The following is a 27,609-nucleotide window of genomic DNA, read 5'->3' on the forward strand; positions in this document are numbered from 1 at the left end:
CACATATGTTAACCTTCTCGTAAAGGGTAGCATTCATCAGGCTGAAACGAAGCGAAGAGAGACTTGCAGAAAAACAAAGTATACATATGAGGTGTGCGAAGTTAACTTCTCTGACACTCTGTCTCTTCTATCTTTCCCTCTCACGGACACGCCATTCTTCTCGCTGGGGAAAAAAAAACAAACAACGACCTTCTGCCCCGTCCATTTATTTGGGTGAGCTAGTGAGAGAATATAGGAAGAAAAAAAAAGGAAAGTACAAAAAAAACTTGAGTCAAGGGAATGAGGTTATTAGTTTTTTTTTTATTCCCGTCTTTTTAATGAAACAAGTGTGCAAGCTGGCAGTACAAAGCACTCTTAATATATGTTGGTCAGTGGGGGAGGGGGTATAAAAGCCTTGTTAGAAGTGCAAGAAGTTTGATGGTCTCCTTAGTAGGAAGGACTCTTTGACGAATCCCCAAAGTTTCTTTTCGGTCATCACAATCTGCCAATTTTGACCCTTTTTTTTGTCTCTTTTGGGTATTACAGTTTTTTGTTTTTTTTTAAACGTGCAGTAGAGAAAAACAAAGACCGCCTCTAATCCTGCACCTACCTGCTCGACCTCTGCGCCCCCCACCCCCACCCTATCTGTTTGATATCATCACTCGCGGCAAGCTGCTGATGGCAATGGAAAATTGGTCAACACAGCAACGCAGATAGAGATACAGGCTCACCGGCAGGCCGCGTCGGGTCAGCTCGGGAGTCCGACCGCGGTCAATGTCAGTGGGATCTGCGAGGCTAAGTCCCCGCGAGCGTGTGGATCCCGGTGATTGAGTGATTGAGCGCTTAGTGTTTGAGCCCGCGGACAGCCCAAACAAGTTAATCCCCGCCCCCACCACATCCCCTTCACTAACTCCTGATCTACAGCGGCAGAGGGAGGGGCAATCTGAGGCAAATTTAGCGGACAGGGCTTTAGTGGGGCTAGTCCCACACACAAAAAAAGCTCCTTAATGATTTAATCAGCGGAGATATTCATTTGCTCTAATACAAGGGTGCCCGCTCGGATTTGTACACTCTGTACAGAGCGCCGAGGGGCCAGCGAGGCCAGGCTGATGTGAACGAGAGAATTTGTGATTATGGAGCTGGATTAAAAGGAGAGGTTGTGCTTTTTTTTTTTTTTTTTTTTTGATTGGGGACAGAATCTGAGCCGGAGGTCAGGACTAGCTTGTTTGGAATTGGATGATCCTTTTTTGAGAGAGGAGATCCACTTAGAGTTGCAGGCACGCAAGCTAAAATGTCCCACAATCCAGATTGTTCCCTCTGTAGGGACGCATAGCAACATTTTATTTAAACACGGACAGTAGAGAGGTGGACCCCCAGCTGGACTTGAACTGAGGAGGTTGTAATTGACCCTTAGCTAAGCCCCAACCCCCCCTCGCTTCTACTCCATCAGAGCTACCACAGAGCCCACACTGTCACTAACTGTACTACCTGAATAATTATTATCAAATTCGGGGAATTTTTTGTTGTTGAAAATGAAGCAGACAGAAAAGTGAAAAATATGAGTTTGAAGCATATATCCAGGATGTCGAACTGATTCAGCAGTGAAAAATGGTAAACGAAGATAAAGATAGAAGGGTCAGCCTACAGATATCAGTGTAAAAGTGAAACATTATATCATCACAATGCAATTAATGAACAGCACTGTTCCTGTAAAGCTGTGTAAGGCACTGTTAGAATCATTCAAAAGCAAAAGCAGCATATGTATACATTCAGTATACTTCAGCAGCTAGCGTAACATAGAAGTGCTAATAGTAGTTAGTGATGTGCTAACGTACTAATGTTAGCACAACTGTTTTTTGACATAGAAGCGTAACGTTTTAGAAATGTATAACCTCTCTGGGTAACGAGTATCTCCATTACAAAACATTTAACCATGACTCGCTCCGACTCCACTACACTAGCTTGAAAATTAGGAAAGTCTGAAACTATTGCATGAGAGTCTATGGAGCAGAGCCGACAGACTCGGGTCAGAGCTGCTAAATGCTACGCGATAATACATTTGGCAAAAATTGAGGACATATTCTCACACTCAAGTTTGGGAATTGGTACATAAAATCCGGTATGTACACAGGTATTCCGAAACCCCAGCCAATGGCCTTCCCTAGACCCCAGGTCCCTCAGTGAGGGAAGGAGAGTGTAGCTCGTTGTGGACTGGCTTATCACACACATGAATGGATCATATAGCTGGTGAATAATCCATCTAAGTCGACGCGTCCTCTCCTGAGAGTGGTGTGTAGGTAGTCTTTATGCTCTGCTAAGCGGGCTTATCGCCTCTGTTTCAGCTGTAAAGCACCAGGTCTTAAAAGGTGCACATACCTAAAGGGGGCCCTCTCAGTCCGACCCCCAGGGGAACACTGGGAAGGTTGTCGCATTAGTACAGTATACTTAACTGGGATTTACGTAACGTGGGAACTGTTGAATACATTTTTTTTTTAAAGTTGATCTAAAATCAGCGGACTCTATAAAGATCAACACTGGGCTGCAAAGGCAGGTAGTTCAGGTTCTCACTTGCTGAACTTGGTGAAGACCAGAGACCAAAGTCCAAGTGAAGACCCCCCCCCCCCAAGGCTGGGACAAGGCAGAGTTAAGAGGAGAAATGGACCCGAGAGGGAGACCAGACTGTAGTCCTACAGTCCTGGATCAGTGCCTATGAGGATGCCCACTGCAGCTGGATGACCAGTACAGACCGCTGACTATGTAAGCAGCACATCAAGGAAGTTTAAAAGTAGAGCCAACGTGGAAAATCTCTCAGGCAGCGTTCATGAAATTGCCACCTGTGTTTCTTCACTGACGTTGATCTTGGCTTTGCCCTTCATTTAGCGCTGCGCTGACTTAACATTTTGATTGGAATAATCAGGGTCTTTCCTCCGAGGGCAGAGTTGTTTTGCGCTCTTGTTCGACGTTACCATTCCCACTCTGTGGTTCCTCTTGGACTTGGGTTTGCTAAATGGAGGAGACAGAATTAGAAGAGAGAAAAAAAAACCTTGCCAACATGATTCCCGTAGGTTAAAGGATGGGGAAGAGGTGAAAGAGGAGAAGGAGAGAAGGAAAGGAACAGAGGAGGAGAAAGAAAGATGGGGAGAAGTGAAATGGAAAGATCAGACTTCTCAGATCTCACCAATTATAGGAACATTCAGGAGCCAGTTTCTGCAGAATGCATTAGCAGCCGTTCTCCAATCTCTTCCCCGTACTTTTCTGTCCGTCTTTCCTCCCTCTTTCTTTTTTCCATTTCATCTAACGATCCCAGTGGGGTTACCACTGGTGAGGTACTTCCTGCTGTAAGTTTTCCTTCAGTGTGGGAGCCTCTCTCTCACAACACCCGGGGAGCTGTGAACCAGCACTGGAGTATTCAAGGACTCGTTGCTGCCTTCTGGAGGAACAGCAAGCTGCAATGCTATTCATGTTTGTAACCCAACTCGACAACTTGGCGCTCACTAACCATTTCCCAATCAAATTCTGCGTGATGTGTGAAACAATTAGTCCTTGATTTAAGACAGAGGTAGAAAAAAGCAGGCCCCGAATTTATGGGCGGCAACCATTTATATGACAGCTAAAAGGATAACTTTCAGAAGCAGATTTTATTGGCTGTAAATAAGCTAATTAAGTTAATGTTAGCCCTTTGTGTTGGTGGAAAACGCTGTCACCAGCTTTTTTTTTACGTATAAGATACTAAGGATGAAACTACATATCTCAGCTCAAAAAGTCAGCCTCTTCACATTTGATGATCCACGTAGAAGACATGTAATGCTAAATAAAGATGCAGTTTTATTGTTTGTTGTTTTTAAACAGAAGGCCTATATTTTTTCTCTTTATTGCTACAAAGGGAAAATGTATTTTGGATGAGAACTGACTGATGGACTGTTAAATGTTAAGCTACCTCTGGTAGCGTTAGCTTCCCCAAATACAAATTAAGGCAAAATACAGCCGCTAATATTAGACTTATCTCCCGGATAGCATTCACGATTGACTCTTGTTTTTGTCTCTTGTCCTGTAACCTAACGAGAAATATAATGATATAGTTCTATCTGCCAGGCGTAGGCCTGTGGGGAGATCATGCGTTGGGTTGTGTGTGCATCTGTTTTTCTGTCCTTTGCTTATCCAGCATACTACTGGATCCATCCTACTTCTTTTTGTGCTCATTCATGACTGCTCAAGGGCCGAAAGTGATCAACAACTGCTTCAGTATCAAAAGGCATTTTCAGCAATCGCCTAGGCTAAAAACAAGACTTACCTAGTCTGCAGGCTACTTTTTGGCCTTCTCTGTGGCTCAAAAACACATCTAACATCTTTTATTATCGCCACCATCTTGACTGTAATGGAAAGGTTTGATGGGAGGAGTGAGCCACACACCTGGCAGAGATCTTCAGTCTACTGGGTGAACTTCTTGGACATTACGCTTGGTTTTTTCTTTAGGTATTAAGATAATTCGCCAGTATTCCTAAAAATTGCCAGTTAGGGTAGACTGACACTTATATCTTACATTTTTGGTTTTCAAAAGGCTAAAGAAAGCCTCCAAACATAATAAAAAGAGTATCAGTCTAACTAAAGCTCCGTGCACACCACTCAGGGAAGGTCCAGATGGCCCAAATATTATTTTTCTTTTTACATATTTTTCTTGTTACACCTGTTCATCTCCTAACAGCTATGTATATTCAGGAAAAAAAACATTCAGAAAATATATATTCTTCACATTTGTGGACTAGCAAACTCTCTTGGCTCCAAAGAATAGATCTTTGGCTCAGTCTTGTTCTGCTGTCTGTTCGCCCTCTCATGGGACGAATTGTTTCAGCCAAAACAATCCTCTACCCCTGCTGAGATTTCACTCGACTTGAATGCATTTGGGGGGAAAAACACATTTTGCCCAAACGCCAGCGTTTGCTCGCAACGCGAAATTCCATCTCTCGAGAATAGATTGTATTACATAAAATTTCTGAAAAACCCACATCACAGCCGTTCCTCTCGTGGATCGTTCCAACCGGTCTCGACATCTTTGGACCCTTAACTCGGGGGATGATGGCTGCCGCAGATGTAGGACTCTGTCTCCGTGGCTCATAAACGCCCCAAAGGGACGGATAGGAGATGACAGAGAGAACCCAGAGCACAGTGGGGTTCTCTGATCACCATGACTGGACCTTGAAGAGAGCACCAGACCCTCTGCGGGACCAATAGAATGCAGGACAGGATATCATTCGTGGGCAGAGATGATATCTGGCGACTCGTGACCGGACCGTGCTGGCTCAGCATGTTTGCACATCTGGGAACACGACAGAGGTGGTGATTAACTTGGGAGCCTTGTGAACACAACACATGGTGCATGGCTGGAGGCATTCAAGCTCACGGGCAAACTTTGGAGTCGATGGGAAAGAGAAAAACTTTGCCCTACCGCACACAATGTCTGCTGTGTTCGATACCCAACCAGAGGACCACTTCCTGCAGATCGAAAGACATCATGCAACAGACAGGAGTTCACCTTGTGTCTTTACAGCAGAGCGTAGGGGGAGCTACAGATCGTCCTGCTCCTCTCTTTGTCCGTACTGCTTCGTTTTGGTTTTTTTCACTATGGCATTTTTGTGTAGGTGTGGCGCGAAGCCCACATCTGTACTTTTTTTTTCTTCTTTTTTTTTTCGGTGCAGCGGAATTTGAAACTTAAGCAAAAATACACAGGTCCTTTCATCAAGCCCTGCCAATGTGAAGAGAGAGAGAGAAGGGAAGGAGACAGTGAGATGACCATTAGTCTGTTCCTCTCCACTCTAATTTCACTGAAAGATAAGTGAAATCACATGTTGGCAGGAGTTCTAGTGGAAAAGACTGAGCAGAAGAAGAGGGTTGAGTTTCAGGGTGATGCACAATATGAGGAACAGAGCTGAGCAGCTCTTTATTATTATTGATTACAACAGTCAAAAACAGTCCAAAATGGATGCAGAAGATCTCTTGAAGATCCGGGTGATTTTTATCTGAATTTTGTACAGGAAGTTGAACTTTTTTTTCCTATATACGCCACTGAAAAACTTGCAAGTGGCCCGCTTCCGACACCTTATCCTCTTCTCTATATACATCCATGGTCCCCCCCCCATGTCTGCCTCCATAGCAGCTAAATGTTAAATGTTAGGTGTTCACCAGCTGGTGGCTAGCTTTGTCCGTCTGTTTTCTGGAACTGGCTAGATAGAGAACAATGGCTTTATTAGAGCTTTGGAGGGGAAAACGGTGAGCAGTGATACTGAACACAAACGGTGAAGTTTAAGTAGAGTTTCTGGCCTGAACAACTGGCGACAGTTAGAGCCTCGGTATGTTCCAAATAAAGTAGACTGTAAGGTTGTCAAGCAGGGTCTGAAACCTCCTTTCCGAAGACGTAATATGGGGCAAGTGTTAAATTGGGACACATTTTAAATTGGACAATAGGGCCCAATTTACGCAGCCACTGGCCAGGTGTTCCTTTATCCCCATTTGTAGGATTCATTCTGTTGAGACTACTAAGACGTTAAAAACACACTGAATTCTAAGAGGGGGACCATGGAGGCAGCCAGTTGTAGGCCATGACGGTAGGCGCTTTGCCCCCACTTTCAGTACGGTAGTTCGTAACAACTTTCAGACGTTAACGAAGGACACATCTTGGTGTGTTATAAGAAGTTAACATGAAGCCTATGGAAACATTTAATCACTGTTAACAGAGATTTACTTACTCGAAATTTTGGCAGCCATGTCTGGAGATTGAAACCAGTAACAGGATTTCGATGATCATCTTTCATGACCGATCCCTCAGTCGGGCCACCGCAGTCCGTCTGTTGTCAGTTCGTCCTGTACCATCTGACACAAACCTCCGTTGATCTCCTGACTTGTACACTGCAGCAGCACAAACCCCGGCGGCTCATTTTACCTGACAGCCCCAGCCATTACATAGCAAGAGCGCATTTCAGTCTCTCCTCTTTTTCACAGTCCCCTTTGTTGACTGGCCTCCACTTGGATGGCAGCCAATGCCACAGACGGTGTGAGTGATCTACGTGAGCGGCATTTAGCCACCCCTCCTTCAACAATCGTCTTCACTCACTCTCTCGGCCCGTCCTCGAGTCTGCACTGCTGACGGCCCTCTAATCCACGGCGAGGTATAATCCCGTCCCTGGTGCCAGCGGTAATGCAGGCTTGATTTCATTATGATGTTTAATGGGCATAGCAACAGACTGGGTTACATGGCTGTAAGGATGTGGGGGTCCCACGATGGGGATGATTCCCCGGGGGCATTCTTTTAAGTCTGCTCTCTGTGGACTTGAACTCAGTCCTTACATCACATTTCTATGGGAGGGATCATGTGATCGGTTGCGTTCGTGGGTGGGTGGTTGGGTGGGTGAGTGAACAAGCACCTTTGTGTCTGTCCACGGCTGAGCTCGCATTATGCTGCAGCAGACTGCATAATATTTTTGAGGGCCCAGTTATGGCTGCAAGCTCAAGGACCTCTTGTGGTTGCGGTGACTCACACTTTCTCAAAACATCTTTTATTGCTTGTTTTGTAAGGCCATTGACTGCCACTTGACTTCTCACTCACTGCTCTTAACCGGCCCCTGGCTGCTAGGGCTAGTGATAACACAGCAGAGTTCACCTCAGACCCCCCATCCGCTACTTTGCACCGCTAACTATAAGCCGAAGCTAGGCTTCTAAGAACGATAGTGTCAGTCTATCACCATGCATCGTCCAGACTGAAATATCTCAACAACTATCGTTAGGATTACCCTGAAAGTTTGTTCAGACATTCATGGTCCCCAGAGGAAGACCCTAATGATACCAATGATCTTCAGACGTTTTTTCTAGTGCTGCCAATAGGTTGACATCTGTGGTTTTTGGGTGAAATTTCTCAACAACTATTGGATGGATCTCTGTGTATTTTGGTAAAGAAACTTGTGTTCCTTTCTGGATGATGGTCATCCCTTTACTTTACATTTAGAGCCACCATCAGGATAAACTTGTCCAATACAAATTAGCTGCAACACTGACATTCCCATCAGCCTCAGCTGTTCTTTGTTTTGATTCGGAAACCTATTATGCCAGAGGCCTTATGTTTATGGGTTGTTCGTACGTACGTTCATCTGGACTGAAGGATGAAATAATTAGAATTTGGTGATCAAAGGTCACTGTGACACATTTTTTAGCCATAACTCAAGAATCAATCAATTTTCACACAAATGTTTGTTTTTACTGTGAAATAAACCAGCTCCTGTGTACATTTTGCGTTGGCAGACTGGAAGGAGATGCTTAACATTTACTATCACAGTCAAGTACCTCAGACTGTGTTTTGCCTCCAGGCGTCGCAAGCTGTAAAAGGTTCCCTACTTATAGGAACTCCTCATGTGAGCGACTCTAAAGCCCGTTTACATCTTCAGACATTGCATTGCATCATGCACCCCGATCATAATGTTAAACCGCCTCACCCGCCTCCGCACACATCTCCCGATTCATACATGCAGAGATGCAAGCACGGAAAACACGCACGCAAACCATGTGCGGACGTGAAAAAGTATTGGAGTTGAAAGTGACACGGGGGGATTTCTTTTAATGGTGCTTTTTTAACCGTTTCTCATGGTTTGCATTTGTGTTTACATGTGTAGACCGGTTTCTATCTGCCCCTTGAGGTTTGGGTTGGAAGATAACGGATGATGTAAGGTGGACAGATGATAAATGCTTTTTCTTTTCTTTCTTTTTTTTTTAGATTTCCTTTTTAGTCCACGTTTTTTGGCCCAGTGCTCTTATGTTTGCCTCTGAGTGCGCTCTGTCTGCCTAGAGGACAAAGCGTCTCAGAACTGAGGAGAAAGAGAGTGAGAGAGTACACATCAGGGACTCCGGTGTGTTAAAGAAGTATTCTTCTCATTCCCCCCCCCCCCCCCCCATAGGTTCCTGTTTCCATCTTCCTTCTTTCCACATCTCCATCCATCCCCTCACACCTCGCTCATTTCCTTTCCTTTTCTGTCCGCCCTCCGAAAGCCCCCTAAAGTCCACTTTCCCTGCGTTTCTTCACCCCCACCCCACCCTGTATTTTTCTTCTTCTTCTTTTTTTCCCCCCATTTGCAATTACAGTAATATGTAACATCAGGCGTGGTGAGATTTAGGGCTTTACCTTACATAACCCCAGGATTTAGCCGCAGGGTTTTAAGGCTTCTCTGAGCCGCTGAGCCGGCGGGTGGGGGTGGGGGGTGCAATCGGGCCTCTTTAAAATATTTTCAAATGACTGAAATCCCCAAAGGGCCTATGAGCGTGTAGGGATAGGAAGGCTTTGAGGGTCGCGATGTAGCGCAAACCGTCATTATTTTGTATTACCGTGGAGCCATGATCCATTTAAAATACAGCCCGCTCTTATTCTATTCAATGCACGCAGCCGCTGACATATTCATGGTACTCCTCCACACGCACATACAGTTACATGATGTGACTGTCTATTTCAGGTTTTATAGCAGGAGCGCTCATATGTGTTGCTCTAATGTGGCCAAGTTTCCCACTAAATGAATGATCCACGGTCTCTTTTTTACCCCCCACACACCAGAACACATGCCAAAGTGAGTTATTAGTAAGAGGGCAGTTTAGTGTGTGTGTGTGTTTTTTTTACTGCATGTGCTGAGTTGAGGTGTGTGTAAAGAAGTGTAGGAGAGCTTTTGTTAAATTTAATTTGATATGACTTTATATAAAACTGTAAAATTGTAGGAGGAGGAGGTGTTTTTAGGGGGGTTTGGCCCCAAATCACCACGGCAACTATTATTATTATTTATTTTTTTATTCCTCCTCGAGGCAGGCCAAACGGACAGGCCGTAAATTTGAAATAATGAACTGCCTGGCCCGGACTTGGTGCTGGGAGGGGAGGCAAGTTTGCGGAGGAGGAGAGCTGGGTACGACCTGACGGAGGAGGACGTAGCGGGAGAAAGTGGAGGGAAAAAAACACAACTTATACGGCTAGTGGAGTAAAAAGAAAAAAGAAACGGACGAGTAGGGAAGAGCATGTGTAGGCAGAGCTGGTGACGGGGACACGCTCGGCGTTACGGGATGTGTAATGTCAGCGGGGTTAATGTGTGTTTTCCGTGGAAAAAGCCGGCTTTTTCCTCAGCGTCTTAGGGCAACATTTTTAATTTCTCCCTAGCGCGGGCCCTGAGCTGGTAAGGGGGGGCGGGTTAAGATGTAAAGCCACCAGGATTAGGGCCTGTACGAGGGGAAGACAAGGGGAGGGATGAGGTCCCTCGCAGAGACCGCGGCAGGCCACGCCGCTCGCCACTTTTTTTTTTTTTTTTTTAAAAAGGGGGCTTTGAAACGTTGTGTGTTGCACGTCTTACTGCACACGCAACAGAGGGATGAGGAGAAGATGAAGGGAAGATGAGTTGGAGATTAAAGTGAGGGATGGACATGGTGTTTTTGGCAAAGTCAGCAGAGGGAGTTCAACTGAATGTCTGTTGCAGATGACGTGTGAACGTTCGTAGACTTTGAACGACACAATCTTAGAGGCAAGATTACATTTGCTAAAAAAACTCAGAGGTTTGTAAGAAACTTTTTCTCTTTTTTTTGTGTAAAAGTAAAAGAAAACTTGTCAAAGTTTCCCACAGTTGAAGTTAAAACCACTTCTCCTTTTAGCCTTTTCGTTTTTTTTATTCTCGCCTATCAAGTTTTCACACTCTCATAGTTGCTCCATTCCCCGGCTCAGCCCGGGACCTCCCTCCTGCTATTTTTTCTCAATGCGTTTTACTGGTCTTCCTGTGTTTTAACAGGCTTTTATAACCCCGGCTGCAGCTGCAAAAGAGAGCAAGGGAGTATGGTAGGGGAACGGGGTAGTTGGAGAGGGAGGGAGCGGGAATTGAATCATGAAATGAGGACCATATTTTCCATGCCGCACTAAAATGAGGACTTTCCATTTTTCTTCTTTCTTTCTTTTTCTCTCTCTCCCTCCTCTCTTTCCTTCTCTCTTTCTCCCTCGCCCTCTCTCAGTGTAGTGCTCTGTGCAGCTGCTCGTCAGTAGTTGTCTGTTTGTTTGTCTCGGCCTCCCCCGTCTCCCCCCTTGCCTCTCCTTCTCTGCCTTTAGCTCATGTGAACTTTGCTTTTTTCGTCACGCTTTTTTTTGTTTCCACTGCGCAGCGTCTCTGCTTTCGATTAAAGTCGAGAAAAAAAAGGCAGCCGATCCCGCTCTCCCTCTCACTTTCCCGCAACTGTAACTAACAGAGACGCCATTTCATTTTTCTTCCCCCCCCCCCCCCTCACCCCCTGCCCCCCACCCGTCTCCGTTCTTTCCACAGCAGTTTGTTTAGGCCACGCGGCTCAGAGAAAACTTCGCCGCCAGTGTTTGTTGAGCTTTCCGGCAAGAGCATCTTGAACTGATACGGCTTCCCTCTGTGTTATGACCGTCGCGAAAACAATCTTTCTCTGGGCGGCCACAGCGAGGCCGGAGCGCCGGGCCCCGCCTTCGGCCCCGTGGTCGAGGCTCCCTTTTTCCCTCCATCACCAGCTGTAGAAATAACAGTCACTCTTTCGTAAAACCTCAAAATGGGCTCCATCTCCGTTCCCGGGATTCGATCCCATGACTCCGACTCCAGCATCTTCAGGATCCCCTCTCCCACCCCCCCTCACCCGCAGCCACAGCCAGACACGCCGCTGCAGCCGAGTGGGCCGCAAGCATCTGTTTACAGCTTCTCCTTCTGCAGCGTGAGATAATGATGGCCAGATACAGCCCACAGTAAAATAAACACGCTGCCACCTCCCTGCTGCAGGCCTGAGTTCACTGCACATTCTCGCTGAGGTGGGTCCAGACCTAAACGGAAGAGGCCTTTTCAAAATAAATAAATACCTTGATTGTTTTAGTGGATGAACGCGCCTCCACAAAAAACAGTTGAACTAATGGGCCGCATGCAGAAAGATGGCAGCCCTTTGAGTCAAAGCCCTCAACCCTAAAGAAGTAGTTTCTTTTTTTTATAAATCCGAGCTGTGAGGGTTTGTACGTACAGCGTATAATAATATATGTAAACGAAGCGTGTGCTTTAACCTGCCTCGGATACCAGATGGGTGGAGATTATTACATTCAGTTTGGGTCAAAAAGGGTCGACATTCACAGAGGAGTAAAGCAAATTACATTTTGAATTCTTTCCAGTGGTCGTCTAAGCGTTCTGGTGTTTTGGTTTATGCTCTAAAGATTCTGATACTCATATATTTTTACATAAACACAGTACACCAGACATTTTTGTCTATACTATTGGATCGGATGTGTTTCATGTTTACAAAATAAAAATCCTCTTCGGAGGTGTATACTGAGCTGAGTGATAATAGCGACAATGTATCTAATAAAAATGAATATTCCACTAATATTCCCGATTACAGGCAGCTGTGAATATGCAGATTAACGTAAAACACCCACATGATAGCATGTCCTATGGCGTCGCCTTTTAAATACCTTAAATATCCCTCTTTTTTTCCATCTGCAGTCATGTTGATCCTGTGGTGTACCATAGTTGCCACTTTTCTGCAAGTTTTGCAAAACAATTCTTGGATTTCTTTTTAGGGCTATGCGTGAGAACAAACTCTGACATTGTAAACTGCGGGCAAACCCAAATTGAGACACATATTCCAATAGCGACGTATACGTGTCCAAAATTATGCTTTGAAAACATATATATATTAGCATATCCCACACGTGTGAATTGGAAAATGCTACATTCGGAATAAGACCTAATTAGGAATATCCAAAGGGAATAAGATCTGCAAAGATTGGCCAATTCGTTGTCAACTATAAAAATATGACTCAAACCGATAATCAATTTATATAGTTGGTAATTAGTTTAAGAAAAAATAAAGTCAATATTATCTGATTCAAGGTTCTTAAATTGGGATTCCATGTTTCTTTACTCTGACAGTATCTTTGAGTCATGGACAAAACTATTGAACAAACAACTAATCAAAAATATAATCAACATGTAAATGGCATGTAATCATAGTCAGTGTGTTGCAAGTGTTTATGAGTGTGTTTTTACATACACATCATTAAATCAAAATAGAACGGACGCATCACAGAAGCTAGTTCTTATGTTGACATTAGGCGTTACTGTTTGTGCCAGGTGAGCTGTGACTAAGCTAACGGAACTAGCTTACTGACAGAGGTAACATTAGCTCGCTAACATGTGACACGTTTTGTTTCAAGAGGAACAGATGTACTATGAATATTGGTTGACACATTTGACCTGACATCACATATCACATTCCGTAAAAAAAAATAACAAAATATACTTGAATTACAAAGGTGAATAAGCTAATTTGCTTTAAACTAAACGGCGTCAAACGTGCAAGTATTTCGCTTTGCAAAGGCCCCAAATGTGTTTTTAAGATGCCGGAGGCAGCAATGCACATCAGTCTGCCTGAAATTTAAATGAAGATGAAAAATAATTCAAAACACTAAAGACTGGGTCGTTTCCTTGTCGAGTTGAATTCAAATCAAGATATTTGCCTCACTCGTAATATATCTTTCTGGGCTTTTTGAAATGTTACGGTCAGTCAGTACTCCGCTAGGCAGTCGCATGAAAACAAACAATTCAAAGTACTTCGACCTCACCCAACTGTGCGGATGTGTGAAACATCTTAGCCCCCTCTCATATGTCCTCTTTCTTTTTTTCATCACAACCACTGCTTGGTCTGCCCGTTACAGAAAGCCGTACTAACGTGTGTGTGTGTGTGTGTGTGTGTGTGTGTGTGTGTGTGTGTGTGTGTGTGTGTGTGTGTGTGTGTGTGTGTGTGTGTGTGTGTGTGTGTGTGTGTGTGTGTGTGTGTGTGTGTGTGTGTGTGTGTGTGTGTGTGTGTGTGTGTGTGTGTCCGTACCCACTGTGTTATGGCTATAAATCGCCCAGTGTTTTCCCAGCGAGGCTGACAGGAGGCAGGCGTGGTGACAGCTGAGACGGGTGGGGGGACGGACCGGGTTTGTTGTGGAGGACCGGGGGCTTGACTGAAGGCAGGGCTGCCTGTCACATGTTAATCCAAGGAATACACAGGCGTTGGTGTGTCCAGACAGTACATCAGACACACACATACACGGTCATGCATCCTCTTTGGCACCGTTTGATCGTTGAGTCATGAGCCATTGTCCTTTGTCCACAGTGTGTAACTGCCACTGTCACAGGCATGATGTGTAGTCCCACCTGTTCCTCACCTGAGTCCACTCGGAGAACCCGACTGGGGGCCCCTCTGGCTCCCCGGGGGCCTCAGGAGTACCCCTGCACACATACACACACACACACACACACACACACACACACACACACACACACGCGCTGCAAGCAGAATGGAAAACATCACATCATCATCTAAACCCGGTTCCTTTTCCTCCTCCTCACTATCTCTCTTCCTGTCTTCTCATGTCATCCCGCTCATTCCTCTTCTTCTCCTTCGTGCTCCATCGACCCCCACCCTCCCTTCCCTCTCCAGCTATTCTCTCCTTCCTGGTCCCTTCTCTCTCTCTGTTTTTCATAAACTTCTGGCTGAGCTTTGACAGCGATTCCCCGAGCCGTAGCGTGAAACACTAGACGTTTCTGAGCGACCGCCAAACAGATGCAGGCCCCCTCTGGTCGGGCCCCTCGATTTGAACATCCTCTCGGTTTTTACAGCGCAGAGCCACCGGCAGCAGGGCACTGGCATTTCATGGTTTTTTTTTTTTTTTTTTTGCAGAGGCAGAGCAGACTGACAGGGGTATCCCATTTAAATTAAAGGAGCAGCGTGCAGGATTCAGTGGCATCTAGTGGTGAGGTTGCAGATTGCAGCCAACTGAACACATTTCCCTTTAGAGACCCTCAGGTGACGCAAAAAGGCCCTCTCTAGAGTGTGTTTGGTTTGTCCATACGGGGCTACCGTAGGAACTCCATCAGTCCATTTAATCATACACACTGTTCCTTCCAATATACCTGATGGTCATTTTGCTACGGTATGTTTTTGCAAAGATGGAATGCGTGAATCTGATGTGTTACCATGGCGCCGGCCAAAACACAACACCGGGATTTTTAGGCCAGATGTCATGATCACAAATATCTGTATTGTAAGCTTTTTTTGACAGAGGAGGACTTTGTTATTTAACTTCATTATATTTCCTTATTTAATTGCATGAAAATAAAAAAAATTCCCACTATTTTCAAATTCTTCCAAGTTATAATTTTGACTTCTTTTCTCTTATTTATTCACTCCCAGTGCATGTGATTTTTTTTTTTTTTTTTTTTTTTTTCAAACGAGATCAGATTTTAAGAAGCACAGAGACGTGCTGCTGGGAGATAATAAGATAATAAGGCGGAGGTCAGTCACGCTCATTGACGAATATGTTTTTTTTAACTGGCTTAAGTGGATTGGCGACGGTTTAATCCTTCTATGCCGCTTCAATTCCGATGGAAAGGGAGGGAAGCTCGTAAAAGCTTTTTTATCTGGGTTAATAAGTTAATAGATAGATTGATAGATGGTCGGAATAAATCTCCAATTATCAGCTTTACTGAGAGAGAGAGAGAGAGAGAGAGCTATAAGCTGTCCCAACTTGGCCAATCTTGCATGTCCAACATGTATGGACGTGAATTTCACTTGTTCTGTCTATATGATGGTGTCAGCCCACGAAAATGATAGTTTTATATATATATCATTGTAACACAGAGTTATAGGAATAGTTTACACTATATTCCAGTAGCAGGCTTCTCCTCTCAGTCCCGTGGCTGTAGCCAGAGCCGGGACTCGCCTGGATGGTTTGCTCCAGTGCCCTCCGAAGTATTTGTCAGCCAGCATGTCACCTCATCTGCCCCGGGAGGACCCTCGGGCCAGGGGTTCACCCGGGGACGCAGAGCAACAAATGCTGCCTGGGCGGCGACTCGCAGACAGCTGGTGGTCAAAGGTCGCCTTTCTATCTGTGCCCTCATTTGGCTGATTGTTTTTTCTCAGGCCTCATCTGCTACTCTCTGTCTCTCTGTCCTCCTCCTCTTCCTCCTCTGTGTCAGCTGGAAGAATAAATCTTCAGTTCATGCTGTAGGTATGCAGATCTGGCTGTTCCACTTTGGATCTCTTTGTGATTTACATGGGGGGAAACAAGCCCCCACCACATCAGGAGGATGTGTGCAGATCAGCTCCCAAGTTTACCGCAGCACTAGTCGGTGTTTAGCCACCTTTGATGCCACCTTGTGTGTGTGTGTGTGTGTGTGTGTGTGTGTGTGTGTGTGTGTGTGTGTGTGTGTGTGTGTGTGTGTGTGTGTGTGTGTGTGTGTGTGTGTGTGTGTGTGTGTGTGTGTGTGTGTGTGTGTGTGTCCTTATTTGACACTGATCTAAAGATGAGCGGCATAAGTCACGCACACACTGTAGAGTCGTCGCCAAGATACGTATAAACGCAGCAAACGGCTAAAACGAACACGCAGACCAGCTCACAAATCGTCCCCGTCATAGATCACGCCTCCGTTGGCAACTCCCAGGGAGGATGTGGTGGTTTTTTACACGGCCATTCATCGCTCCCCTAATTCATTAGTCCAAATGAGCATTTGTGCAGAGCACACATTATTTTTACGGGCCGGCTTTATGTGCCTGTGTGGAGTTTTACGGCCCTCGTAAAACTCGTCCTCCAAGCCCCAGATAGATTCTGGAGCATTTATTTGCATAGTTCACAAAACCCAAAATAAACCGTTAGTGTTCCCCGGTCCCAGGGCCCGGATCGGACCAGGAGGCCTGCTGGTGTCAGTGGAGTGGATATTCAGTTGACATTTTGTTCAAATGTGAGAGGAGTGACATGAAAGCTGTGCTGAAAGTAAAGTCCATGTTCATGACATTGAGTACTATTTCTACACTTCATACTCCTTTCAGCAATGTCATATGGTGTTTGGATGATATTATGATTTGTGTTGGATTTTTGATTAACACTCGTGAAGTTTTTCTCATCTAATGCATAAGTGTGGAGTGCTAATTGATTGGGCATAAATGGGACATATTGTTTCATACACTAACAGTGGAAAATATACTTGTTGATATAATGACCAGGATATTCCGCCATATCGTATTGCACCTTTATGGGTAAGGCCCCCAATTTCAAAATGCCGTAGAAGGGTTGGTGATATGTGGGGGAATGGTCCAAAAAACGTCCAGCCAAAAAGGTCACAAGGTCACGTTCTCAGCTCCCAGTCTAGACACAGAGTCGTGGTTGGAGTGGCAGGTTGCCACCATCATAGCAGACAGGTTGTGAGGTTTGTCAATGGGGGGGGGGGTCGACGACTGAGGATAGTTGAGAGTAACTGGCTTGTTACAAAAAACGTGTGTGTGTGTGTGTGTGTGTGTGTGTGTGTGTGTGTGTGTGTGTGTGTGTGTGTGTGTGTGTGTGTGTGTGTGTGTGTGTGTGTGTGTGTGTGTGTGTGTGTCCCCTAGTGCAGTGCTGGGATTGATCCCGCCCTGCTCCCTAGCTGGTGCCCCCCTGTACGCTGCCTTTGGCCCCCTGTCCCCCCTCCTCTCTCCTCCTCCGCTCTGCCAACAAGTCTCTCTTTCTTTCTCGTTCCTCCTTTTATTCTCTCCGCTCACGTCTTTCTTGGCGAGGCAAAGCGTTCCCACAGCTCTCACAGTCCCCCCCTCGAACACCCCCCCACCCTCTTCTCCCTTCCCCTCTCCCCTTCTTTCTCAGTCTATCACTCTTTCCTTCTCACCATCTCCCTTTTTTCCCTCTATCTCTCTCTTTTTTGTTTTTTCTTGTCTCCACTTCCTCTTGTCTGCCTCTCTTCTCCCTCTTTTTTTTGTTGTTGCCTTCTATTCTCCCTGTATCCCTCCTCCTCCTCCTCGTCTATCTCTCTCTCCTCCCTTTCCCTGGCAAAAGACTGGCATCACATGACCCCCCCATTCCCACTTGTGCCCAGACCCTGCCCCTCACAGACACACACACACAGATATCACAACATGGGAAAATGTAGGAGTAGTTCAGGGTGGCTCCCGTCTTTCACTGCTATACGTTTTATCCTCGGCTCTGTTTGCATGAAACTCGATATACACAAGTCATCAGTGCGGTTTCAACCAGCCTGCCGTTGTCTCGGGGCTGGTTCTTTTCAGTGTGTGTCCATGTGGTCAGGCCCGCTGTGACTCTGTGATATTATAGTAGGGAGCAAGGACACAGAAATACATTTTTTTTGGAATGGAAATGTCCGGTATACAAAAAATCACCAAAGGAGTTCTGTTGTTACAAAAGTCAAGTTAATTCTTTGGAGCCACGTATATTTTATATATTTCTAGGAATTTCAACTGCTGAAATCTTTTCCCAGTCCTCTCTTTTTTCAACCCTGCGAGAGGCAGATTTCTTTAGCATGTGTTGCAGCGTTGTGCCCCCTCCTCTTCCCTCCCCTCCCTCCCCTCCACTGTCAACAAGCGACATCTGCTGGCCAACTGGAGCAACAGCACCTCCCCATACAGGTGCAGTTCGACAGGGAGATTTTAGACGTAACGGCGGAGAGGTTTCAAAGCATAAGACACACTGGGAAAGAGAATTGAAATATATTTTTCTAGTGTATTCTGACAGAGCGAGTCAGACGGCGGCTTCATATCAACGCTTCGTAGTGAAGAGAGGCATTGCTCCGTCTGCGTTTCCCTCCCTGTACATCACAGCTCATCAGCATGGGCACAGATAAAAGATAAAAGAAACGGGAAAGAGAGGGGGGAGGAGGGGTATACATGGGCAGCCAGCCAGCCAACACCCCCTCCATCCTCCTCCTACCCCCCTCTGCCCTCCTCTCTCTCCCACGGTTGAATCCCTTCAGGCCCCCCCACCCCCGGCTCTGTGTGGCGTTGGCACCGAGAGGGCGCAGGCGGCACACAGACGGCCACGCAGATGGGCAACGGGGCAACGCAGGGGCTGCCTCGCCACACCTGCTCCTTCCTGGCACAAGGCTCGGGGGTCCAGGAGGCCACGGCGCACACACACACACACACACACACACACACACACACACACACACACACACACACACACACACACGGAAAAACACAGATGTGCATCCAACGCAGGAATTATCTCTCTCAATTTATTGAATTTCCCACATACATACATACACACACACACACACACACACACAGACTCATGGTGTATGCAGGCCGATGCACGCTTATGCATTTTAATAAAAAGTGCGTTGTCTCCCTCCCACACTCGGCCGCTCGGCCTGTCACTCACAGATGTTTACACGTTTTATCTCCAACCAGGCCTCAACATGTGCTCCACTCAAAAACAAAACATTTTTTTTTTACACACACATCATGAACGTATATATATGTGTAAGACACGATCACACATCCGTAGCCGCCCGAGTGATGTATTTATAGTCTGGCGCCCACACGTTCACACACACGATACCAGCACAGAAACACATTTCACAATTAATCACGTCGCTCCACGCCGCGCTGTCACTTGGAGTTACACGCCATGCATTCAGTGAACTGCATGGAGCGGCGCCGTCCTCACTTTTTCACACCGTACGTGGGAACAAAGATCGATGATTGGGGACTTGGATCGATGTTTTGGTGGTTGATGCTGCCGTAGCGCTAGAGGAATCGCCAGAATTTGAAGCCGAAGTTTAATAGGTAGGGCGCGGACGTTGGAGGCTAAATAAACCTCCCCAGAGAGCGCCAAAAATAGCGGAGGGGAAAATCCATCCTTAAACAGAAAAAAAGTGTTATTCCTAGAGTCTCTGAACGCTTCTTCCTGATTTGTAGGCGGAATGAGCTGCTCCGTTGATGGTTAATGGGCCATCTTTCCAGTCACAGGACATTTGTACTTTTAGAAGGATTCAGGCAGTTTATTCATGTGGCGACATTAGTTACTCATTCAGCATGGGTGAAGGTATTCATTTCAACTATTTATTGTTTCAGGTCGATTCAATCACTGTACTCGGTATCAGAGAGGAGTTGGCAAAAATGTGGATGATCCACTAATCCGAGTCACCTTCAGTTAGTACCAATGAGTGCATGGAGGACTTTTTTCTGCCCCAGCACAAAGCCTTACCCACTTGGGCTGTTGCTGACCACTTTTCCTCGATGGAAAACGTCATGAGGTGAAGGACGGATGTGAAGGAGAATTTATAAGAGAACAATGATGGTGGGAAAATTCAACTGCACTTACACCGGCTGTTTGGTTGTTGGTTTTTTAAGCAACTTTATCTATAACACAAAAAATGAGTACAGTGACAAACTCAATGCTGTGCAATTCAAGTTAGTAAAACAAAACCAAATCACTCCTCCTAAGAAGGATGTTGTCAAATCTATTCACAGTGCTCAATTAAATAGTGACGGCAGATGTTATTGTAGGCCAAATGGGGCGTCGCTTTAAATGTTGCTGCCGCAACGAATTGTGGAACGGCATTATCTCCTTTCCTTTGGTAAAGGATGGCCCAGTGTACCCTATGCTGATAGGAAAGGAAGCATTGAAGCGACTTTTCTCAGCATTTAGAGAATTAAACCAGCTGTTATCACGGCTGACACTTAAATATGTACGGGTCATTTCACTCATTTAGGAACCTTCCCGAGCTCAAAAGACTATGCAACCACAGGTTGTTTGCACCTGAAGGGAATACCTGCTCACCCACAGAAAAAAACTTTTACCTGCTCTATGTATATTTGGAACACAAAAAAAAACGAAAAATTGAATCTCTACCTTTAGCTAGTTACAGTAAATATTGTCCTTAAGACACTTGAATAGGCCACGAATCAAAAACACTGACTGTGTATATGTGTATATGTAGCAACAGCATCATAGGTAAACCTTGGCAGGTCACGTGGCAAAACATTTTTAGATAGGCTTTGGAAAAAAGCTTTATGACGCTTAAACATATGTGCTTCAACCAAAATTAGAATTTTCAGATTTAAATACGTAAGAAACACTTCCCCCGCACACACGCCTGAAAAAAGCCAACGTAAAACATCTAAATGTGACAAAAAAACCAAAGATAACCCAATAAGATTTGGTTTTAGAACATAAGTAAATGGAAAGACTTAAGTCAAAGGGGTCCTAATGACTCAGCAGAAGCACTGTGTGACCACAAGGATGATTTGATCCAAAAATCCCCTGTCATTATCTCGTTCCTCACACTCCACATTATCTAATTAGAAAAAAAGTGGTGTCCTGTCGCAACGATGTTCATTTCTCGTCGTTGGCGGCGAGCTGGGGTCATTCATGGGACAGATGTGCTTTGCTTGTACCAACTACTTCAGTGTCCAATAAGAACCACCAGCTTAGGAAAAGCAGGGCCAAGACGAGCTTTGCTTGTAGAAGATTGAAGGCAATGAGTGTTTTTAATTTTTCTTCCAAAACCGGAAACAAATCTACGAATGAAAACGGAGGAGCGGGGGAGGGGGGGTTTGAGAAGAGAAGAGGGGACGTGGGGTGGATGAAGGGGGTGTTGGTGGAGTAGGAGGAAAAAAAAGAAAGAGAGGTTGAAATGAAGTCCAATAAAAGAGCCGAGTGAACATCTGTGTGGGATAGCCGTGGATTAAGGGGGGGGTTGGAACATTTTAAGCGCATTAAAGATTAAAAAAAAGGTCAGAATGTTTAGCAACATACCGATAAACCTCTTAAGCGAAACCCAATTGGGGGAGGCTGCTTGGTTTCTTTATCCAGAGGCTGGTGGGGGGTGGGGGGTGGAGAGAGGGGGCGAGACCGTGCAGCCACACACACTTAAACTCAAACGCACACTCTTGTGTGTGTGTATATATATGTCAATCAGCGCTGGTTGCCTGTACGCCGCCTGCTTTGCATCCCTCTCCACACATGCTCCGTTGTATTTAGTACTTCTGTACATATGTGCACTGTAATCCAATAAGGGGCTTGCACCCCCCCCCCCCCCCCTCCCCAAGCCCCCACATCTACACGGACTCAACACCACAGCTGCATTCCCACGTGAACTGATCTGACACTGGCACCCACTCGCGCACACACACACACACAGAAATGACGGGGTTTGGACCTGAACGCCACCTCTCGTATAGGCTGAAGTCATGGGAGGGGGGGGTTATAACATGAGGGAGTGAAAGGGAGAGAGAGATGAAGAGGGAGAGAACAGTGCTAGATTTGTCGGCTCTAGAGCAGACGGAGGAAGAGGCCCCTATCATTTGACTGTGAACTGAACCGCGTCTGTCCTTAAACGACACCGCACGCGGCCGGGTGGAGGCGGAGACGTGGAGTCACAGGGGTCACGGGCCGTATAGGCCGCGCCTACGCTGTAAGGATGAGTGTATTTATACTACGGCCCTCTACTGCTGGTCCTAAACATTTTTTCCAGCATTGTTTTCCTTCTAGATGCGAGGATCCGGACATGGGCGAGCCACCATTTGTTCTAAAACGATCATAAGCATTTACCTCGTTTGAACCGGAGCTCAGGAGATTTAGTACGGCAATGTCATAAAGTTTGGGAAACTTGGGAAATAAAATTAAAAAAAGAATGGTTGAATCCCTGTCATATGTGACTCTTCATTATTTTTAGTCCCTTGTATAGGTCACGTTCCAAAATGCTTAATCCTACACTTCCCATAATGCCCTCCAGTAGGGAGTTTGTTTAATGAGGCCCTCCCTGCCTGGTTAACGCCCCTCGCCATTCAAACTCCTGGTCTGTAGTATTTGATAAAGGGTATCTGTTTTTAAGAAAAGTTGTCTCCCAGATCAAGCCTGATGATGTCACTATGACAGACGTCAGAGTAGTTCTTCTCATAGAGATAAAAGTTTGGATTTTTTAAAACCTGTTTTTTTGTTTTGCTCAGCCGGGCTAGCCGTTTCCTTTCCTGTTTCCAGTCTTTATGCTAAGCTAAGCTAACCAGTTGCTAGATGCATGTTTACAGTACAGATACAATATGAGATGGTTATTGTCAAGGCCCTTTATGTATGCTTTAAGTGTGTGTGTGTGTGTGTGTGTGCGTGTGTGTGTGTGTGTGTGTGTGTGTGTGTGTGTGTGTGTGTGTGTGTGTGTGTGTGTGTGTGTGTGTGTGTGTGTGTGTGTGTGTGTGTGCCTGGAGAGCCGCACAGGGAAATATCAAAATGAATAAGACATTGTTGACACTGAATATGAGAAAACTTTTATGATCGTATACACGCTCAACTGACCTTCTAACGGTCATCGAGTGTTAACACCCAAGGCTGTTAGATTTCATCTCCGGTGCTGGTTTTACTGTCTGCTTGGAACCCCCCTTCACTTAGTGACATTAGATTACGGAGCTGCTTATGCATGTGCTTGCGTCGCTGAAACAAAACACTCTGAGCTGTTCGGTAAATTACCGCCTGTTTGAGCGGCGTGCACCCGTATATGAATATGCGCTCGAGTCCATTAGCGCGGCCGAGAGACCGAGCATGTGTGTGCAATTTCACGTTTCAAGTGTCTTTTAATGATTTGCATCTGTGTGTGTTGCGATGTGTTGTTTTTTTTGTGCCTGTGTGTATGATGAATGGAGTGATTAAGTGAGTGTGATCTCTGAGTGTGTGTACATTAGCCCGGGTGTGAGTTATTGGCCTCCGTCTGCCTCTGCAGTGTGATAAATGTATGGCCGGTGTTACCGTTTGTGTACACGCTCACACGGGAGTATATCATTCAGCCGACCGAGGAACAAAATGAACTTGCTCTGTGTGTGATTAGAGCGATAGCACGCTGTGTGTGTGTGTGTGTGTGTGTGTGTGTGTGTGTGTGTGTGCGTGTGCGTGTGCGTGTGCGCGCTCTATTATCTCTGGTGAGGCGTATGCAGGGGGCCTTGGGGCAACTGTGTTTAGGAGATAAGACTGATTCATCCGTGTATAAACGTGTGTGTGTGTGTGTGTGTGTGGGTTAGTGTGGGTTTGTGTGGGTTAGTGTGTAAGAGTAAGAAGGCATGTGTACCCATTTTTGGCGCGTGTGAGTGCAAGCATTCAAACCAGCAAGTCAATAAATGCTCATTTGGTTACACACTGTAAAGAGAGGCGAAGTCCCTTCCAGTGGACCATTACAGGACTTTATTTCAGAAAAAAAAATGTGATCAGTAGTCAATGGCGAGTAAACACATTTTTTTTTAAATCTTGTTTGAGTTGTGCCACCAATTACACATTTGATGTTTTTCAATTTAAAAAGAAGATTTTTGCATGTCAAGAAAGTATAATAAAGTATAATAAAGTATAATAATAAAACTGTTCAAAAGATTGTGAAAAAACGTCATTTCAAAGTCTACAAAAGTCATGTAAGGGACGTCTCTCTCTCTCTCTCTCTCTCTCTCTCTCTCTCTCTCTCTCTCTCTCTCAGATGCCTGTGTGTTTTGTAACCATAATGCATTCACACCAACAACAGGGTCTCTCTCGTTTTTTTGCTTACTTACGGATAAAAGAAGTTGCTGGAAAAAACACATCAGGTTAAGTATCATTACTTTTGTGCTTGGATGTAGTTATGTTAAGCGAGCTCGCTAACAATCCAAATTAACGGCCGCGTTGGGGTTGGTAATGTACATCACGGTCACGCAAAACTAAATGGTACGACGACAAATCTACAACTTTCTAGACGTGCAAAATTGTCCTTTTAAATGGACAAACATTAAATGTGTAATTCATGGCACAATTCAAATGGGATCCAAAAACTATATTCATCTTTTGCCATTAGGGTTAGGCTTAGGTAGGGCGAAATAAGGTCCCACTCAGAACACAGGAAGGGGCAAGGTTTTCTTGTATGTAAAGGACTGTTACTGACACATTCAGAAAATGTTTCGTACCCAGGAGACACTGCTTCTTCCTCTTTTGAGATCCAGCTGTGGTTTGACGTTCGAAATGAGGCATGATAAATAAAGAAAAAAGTAAATGTCACAAGAATTCCATAAGGGTAGGTTGCTCGTAGCAACAAACCCATAGAGAACTACCATGCGACTCGTTTCAGCGTTGTTCGCTTGATTTTTTGGGGGGGGGTTTGCCCCTCAAATGTACCCTTTTGATTCAACCCAATGGCTCTCATTGGGTTTTCGGTCGTTACCTGCAGACGGACACAGTTAGCGACTAGCTGGCGAACATGGTGGAGCTCTGGAGAAGCTAAATAGCCAGATAATTCCCTCAGGAGTCTAGAGATGCACCGATCGATCAGCTGCACCACCACGTTAGTGTATGATTATGTCCATCTTTTACAATATTGATAGAGAAGAGTACAGCTTATGCCCGTCACAACTTGTAGAGATCAGTTTCTGCTCACAAAACTGAAAAGTTCTGAAAACCTGCTTCAAAACAAAGCAACCGAAGGGGATGCAACACCTTAAAAACATAGAAACACTGATGTAGTAGTAGTAGTAGCATATAGCAGCTCAGCGGCAGCGGCCCGCTCGGTGCCAAGAAATACTTAAACAAAACAACACATTGAACGCGCGCCAGCGGACTATATTATTACCTTCATTCCGACTAATTGTCGGGCCAGCGACACACACATGCACACGCGGGCTTCGACAACCACTCATCATTAGGGGGCTGCGGTGTGCCATCCGTGTCGCCATGACAACTAGGCACCCAAATTTGGCTTGAAAACCGTCACGCAGTGTTTGTGAGAGAAGATTTTTTTCAATTTATTTTTTCCGAGGCACACAGGTTTAAAAGGTTTTTAACGGTTCACTGTTGTCGGGACGAGCGCCGCCGAAGGCCTCGGCTTCGTTTATTCTCGGTTCATCCTACACGATCGCCTTATCTGCCTTGAGTGATTCCCTTATTTCCCTGTATACTTTGTGTGTGTGTGTGTGTGTGTGTGTGTGTGTGTGTGTGTGTGTGTGTGTGTGTGTGTGTGTGTGTGTGTGTGTGTGTGTGTGTGTGTGTGTGTGTGTGTGTGATCGTGTCTAGTTTTTATTGAACTCGTCTCCGTAACAACCAGGCCCTTGCAGGACTGCAGACAAACGTCCCGGTTGGTTTTCATCCTCACTTCATTTGCATTGCATATCCTCTGTAGGTCTTTTTATCTTTTAAGACCATTGCGTCTGAGTGCAAGAGAAAGAGAGAGTGTGTGTGTGTGTGTGTGTGTGTGTGTGTGTGTGCTTTGCAAGCACGTGTATTTTTGTGTTTGTGTGTGTGTGTGTGGGTGTGCCGTCAGCTAGCAGGAATGCATGGCTACCGCCAAAGCTAAGATGGCTGCCAAGCGCTAAGATGGCTGCCAGGATTCAGCAGAGAGAGACAGCGCGAGAGAGAAAGAAAAAGGGGGAAGCAGGGACGAGGCGCGAGAGGAGACTAGGGAGAAAGACTTGAAGGTGGACTGAGAATGAGGGAAGGAGAGTTGCGTCAAAAAGAAGGAAAACTCTATTCCATGTGTGTTTACGGTCCTCTTCTTTTTCAAAACCCAGAGTGATGATTTTGTTTGTCTGTCTTTTTTTTGCTGGCACATTGTCCACTAATGCCACCCAAGATTAGGTCACGATTTGGGCTAAGGGGACGGTTGAGATTCGGGGGGGGCTCTCTCAAGCTCAGGCTAGGGAAACCGGGCCCGGGACGGCCTTTAAAGCTTCAGCTCTGTGAGGGGTAATTGGCCTGAATGGTGTATATGATACGACTATAAACCTCCACAAGGCCGCATTACACATCTGAAGAAGAATGGCAGCCAGCGGGGCCAAAGAAAACTAGCTGGAGCAGGTGGCTCTGTGCCCGCTCGCCCCTATAGACGTTAAGGTAAACACACACAGGAGATGCAGTCCAAACAATGCCTGGAGAACACAAGTGTGCAATTTACAAGGAACTCTCAACTCTGGAGTCAGCAGCGGGGGAAGTTGAGGGTTCTTGGGACACTTTACACTGTCAGAGGCCTTTTCTAAAACTGTGTTTTGTGTGTGTTCGTGTGTGTGTATGTGTGTTAAAGCTAGGAAAAAAGGCATATAAAATGAGAGCACAAACAGATGCAATCCAAACAATACTCAGAAAGAAAAGAATAGAAAGAAAGTACTTTGTTTTTGTACTCCGTACAACTCTTTTAAGATATATTTTTTTTCCCCCAAAAGTGATGACGTTTTTGATTTGCCCTTTTATGACTTTCATCGCAAGCGAAGAAAAAAAGTACGCTGCTTTAATATCAGGCTCTGTGTCTGTCTCTCTTAAGTGGGAAGAATGAAAGAAGGCGCCATTTTCCCATCTAAAGAGTTCCCTCTGATGCTAACCTGCCCCCTCACCTTGGGTGGCGTCCAGACGTCTTTCCACCTGACTAAACATCTGTCTCTCTTTCTCTGTTTGTCTTTCAGAACAATCAGGACAATCAGACAACTCAAACCAGCAAGGAGACACAGACGTCAAGCCCCCGCCAAATGGTGAGTTTGTCCCGTTTGCGCCCGTTTGACATACCTGCGCCGCCTACATGCCGTCTCACCTATACAGTACGAACACTCATTATTCCCCCACAAGCAGTTAGTAAGTTTATTATGGTAAGGAGAGTCGATGATACCGTTGCGTTGGGAGCGGGTGGGGGGGGGCCTGCGCTGGGATTGCGGCGGGGCGCTCATAAATCACACTGACGTTATTGGAAGATGGGAACCACATGGCCGCCACTGAGCCGAGCACTGACCTCATGCACCGTCCCCGCTGCGGTTAACCCCGGACGGGGATGGAGCGAACGGAGAATGGGAGAGATGGAGGAAAGTGAGGGGAGGCAGGTTTAAAAG

General features: G+C 45.7%; 1 protein-coding gene across 7 annotated transcripts in view; it reads left to right on the plus strand.

The window, feature by feature from the left end:
* The window catches only part of nfixb (nuclear factor I/Xb), a 141,014-nt gene that overhangs the window by 82,373 nt on the left and 31,032 nt on the right, over positions 1-27,609 (plus strand). For all 7 annotated transcript variants that reach the window (XM_054606848.1, XM_054606852.1, XM_054606853.1 and 4 more), the window contains one exon: positions 27,193-27,258. In XM_054606848.1, coding sequence (XP_054462823.1) covers positions 27,193-27,258 — 66 coding nt within the window. The remainder of the gene's footprint in view (positions 1-27,192; positions 27,259-27,609) is intronic.

Source organism: Anoplopoma fimbria, chromosome 11 (genome assembly GCF_027596085.1).
Source record: "Anoplopoma fimbria isolate UVic2021 breed Golden Eagle Sablefish chromosome 11, Afim_UVic_2022, whole genome shotgun sequence".
Classification (NCBI taxonomy): domain Eukaryota; kingdom Metazoa; phylum Chordata; class Actinopteri; order Perciformes; family Anoplopomatidae; genus Anoplopoma; species Anoplopoma fimbria.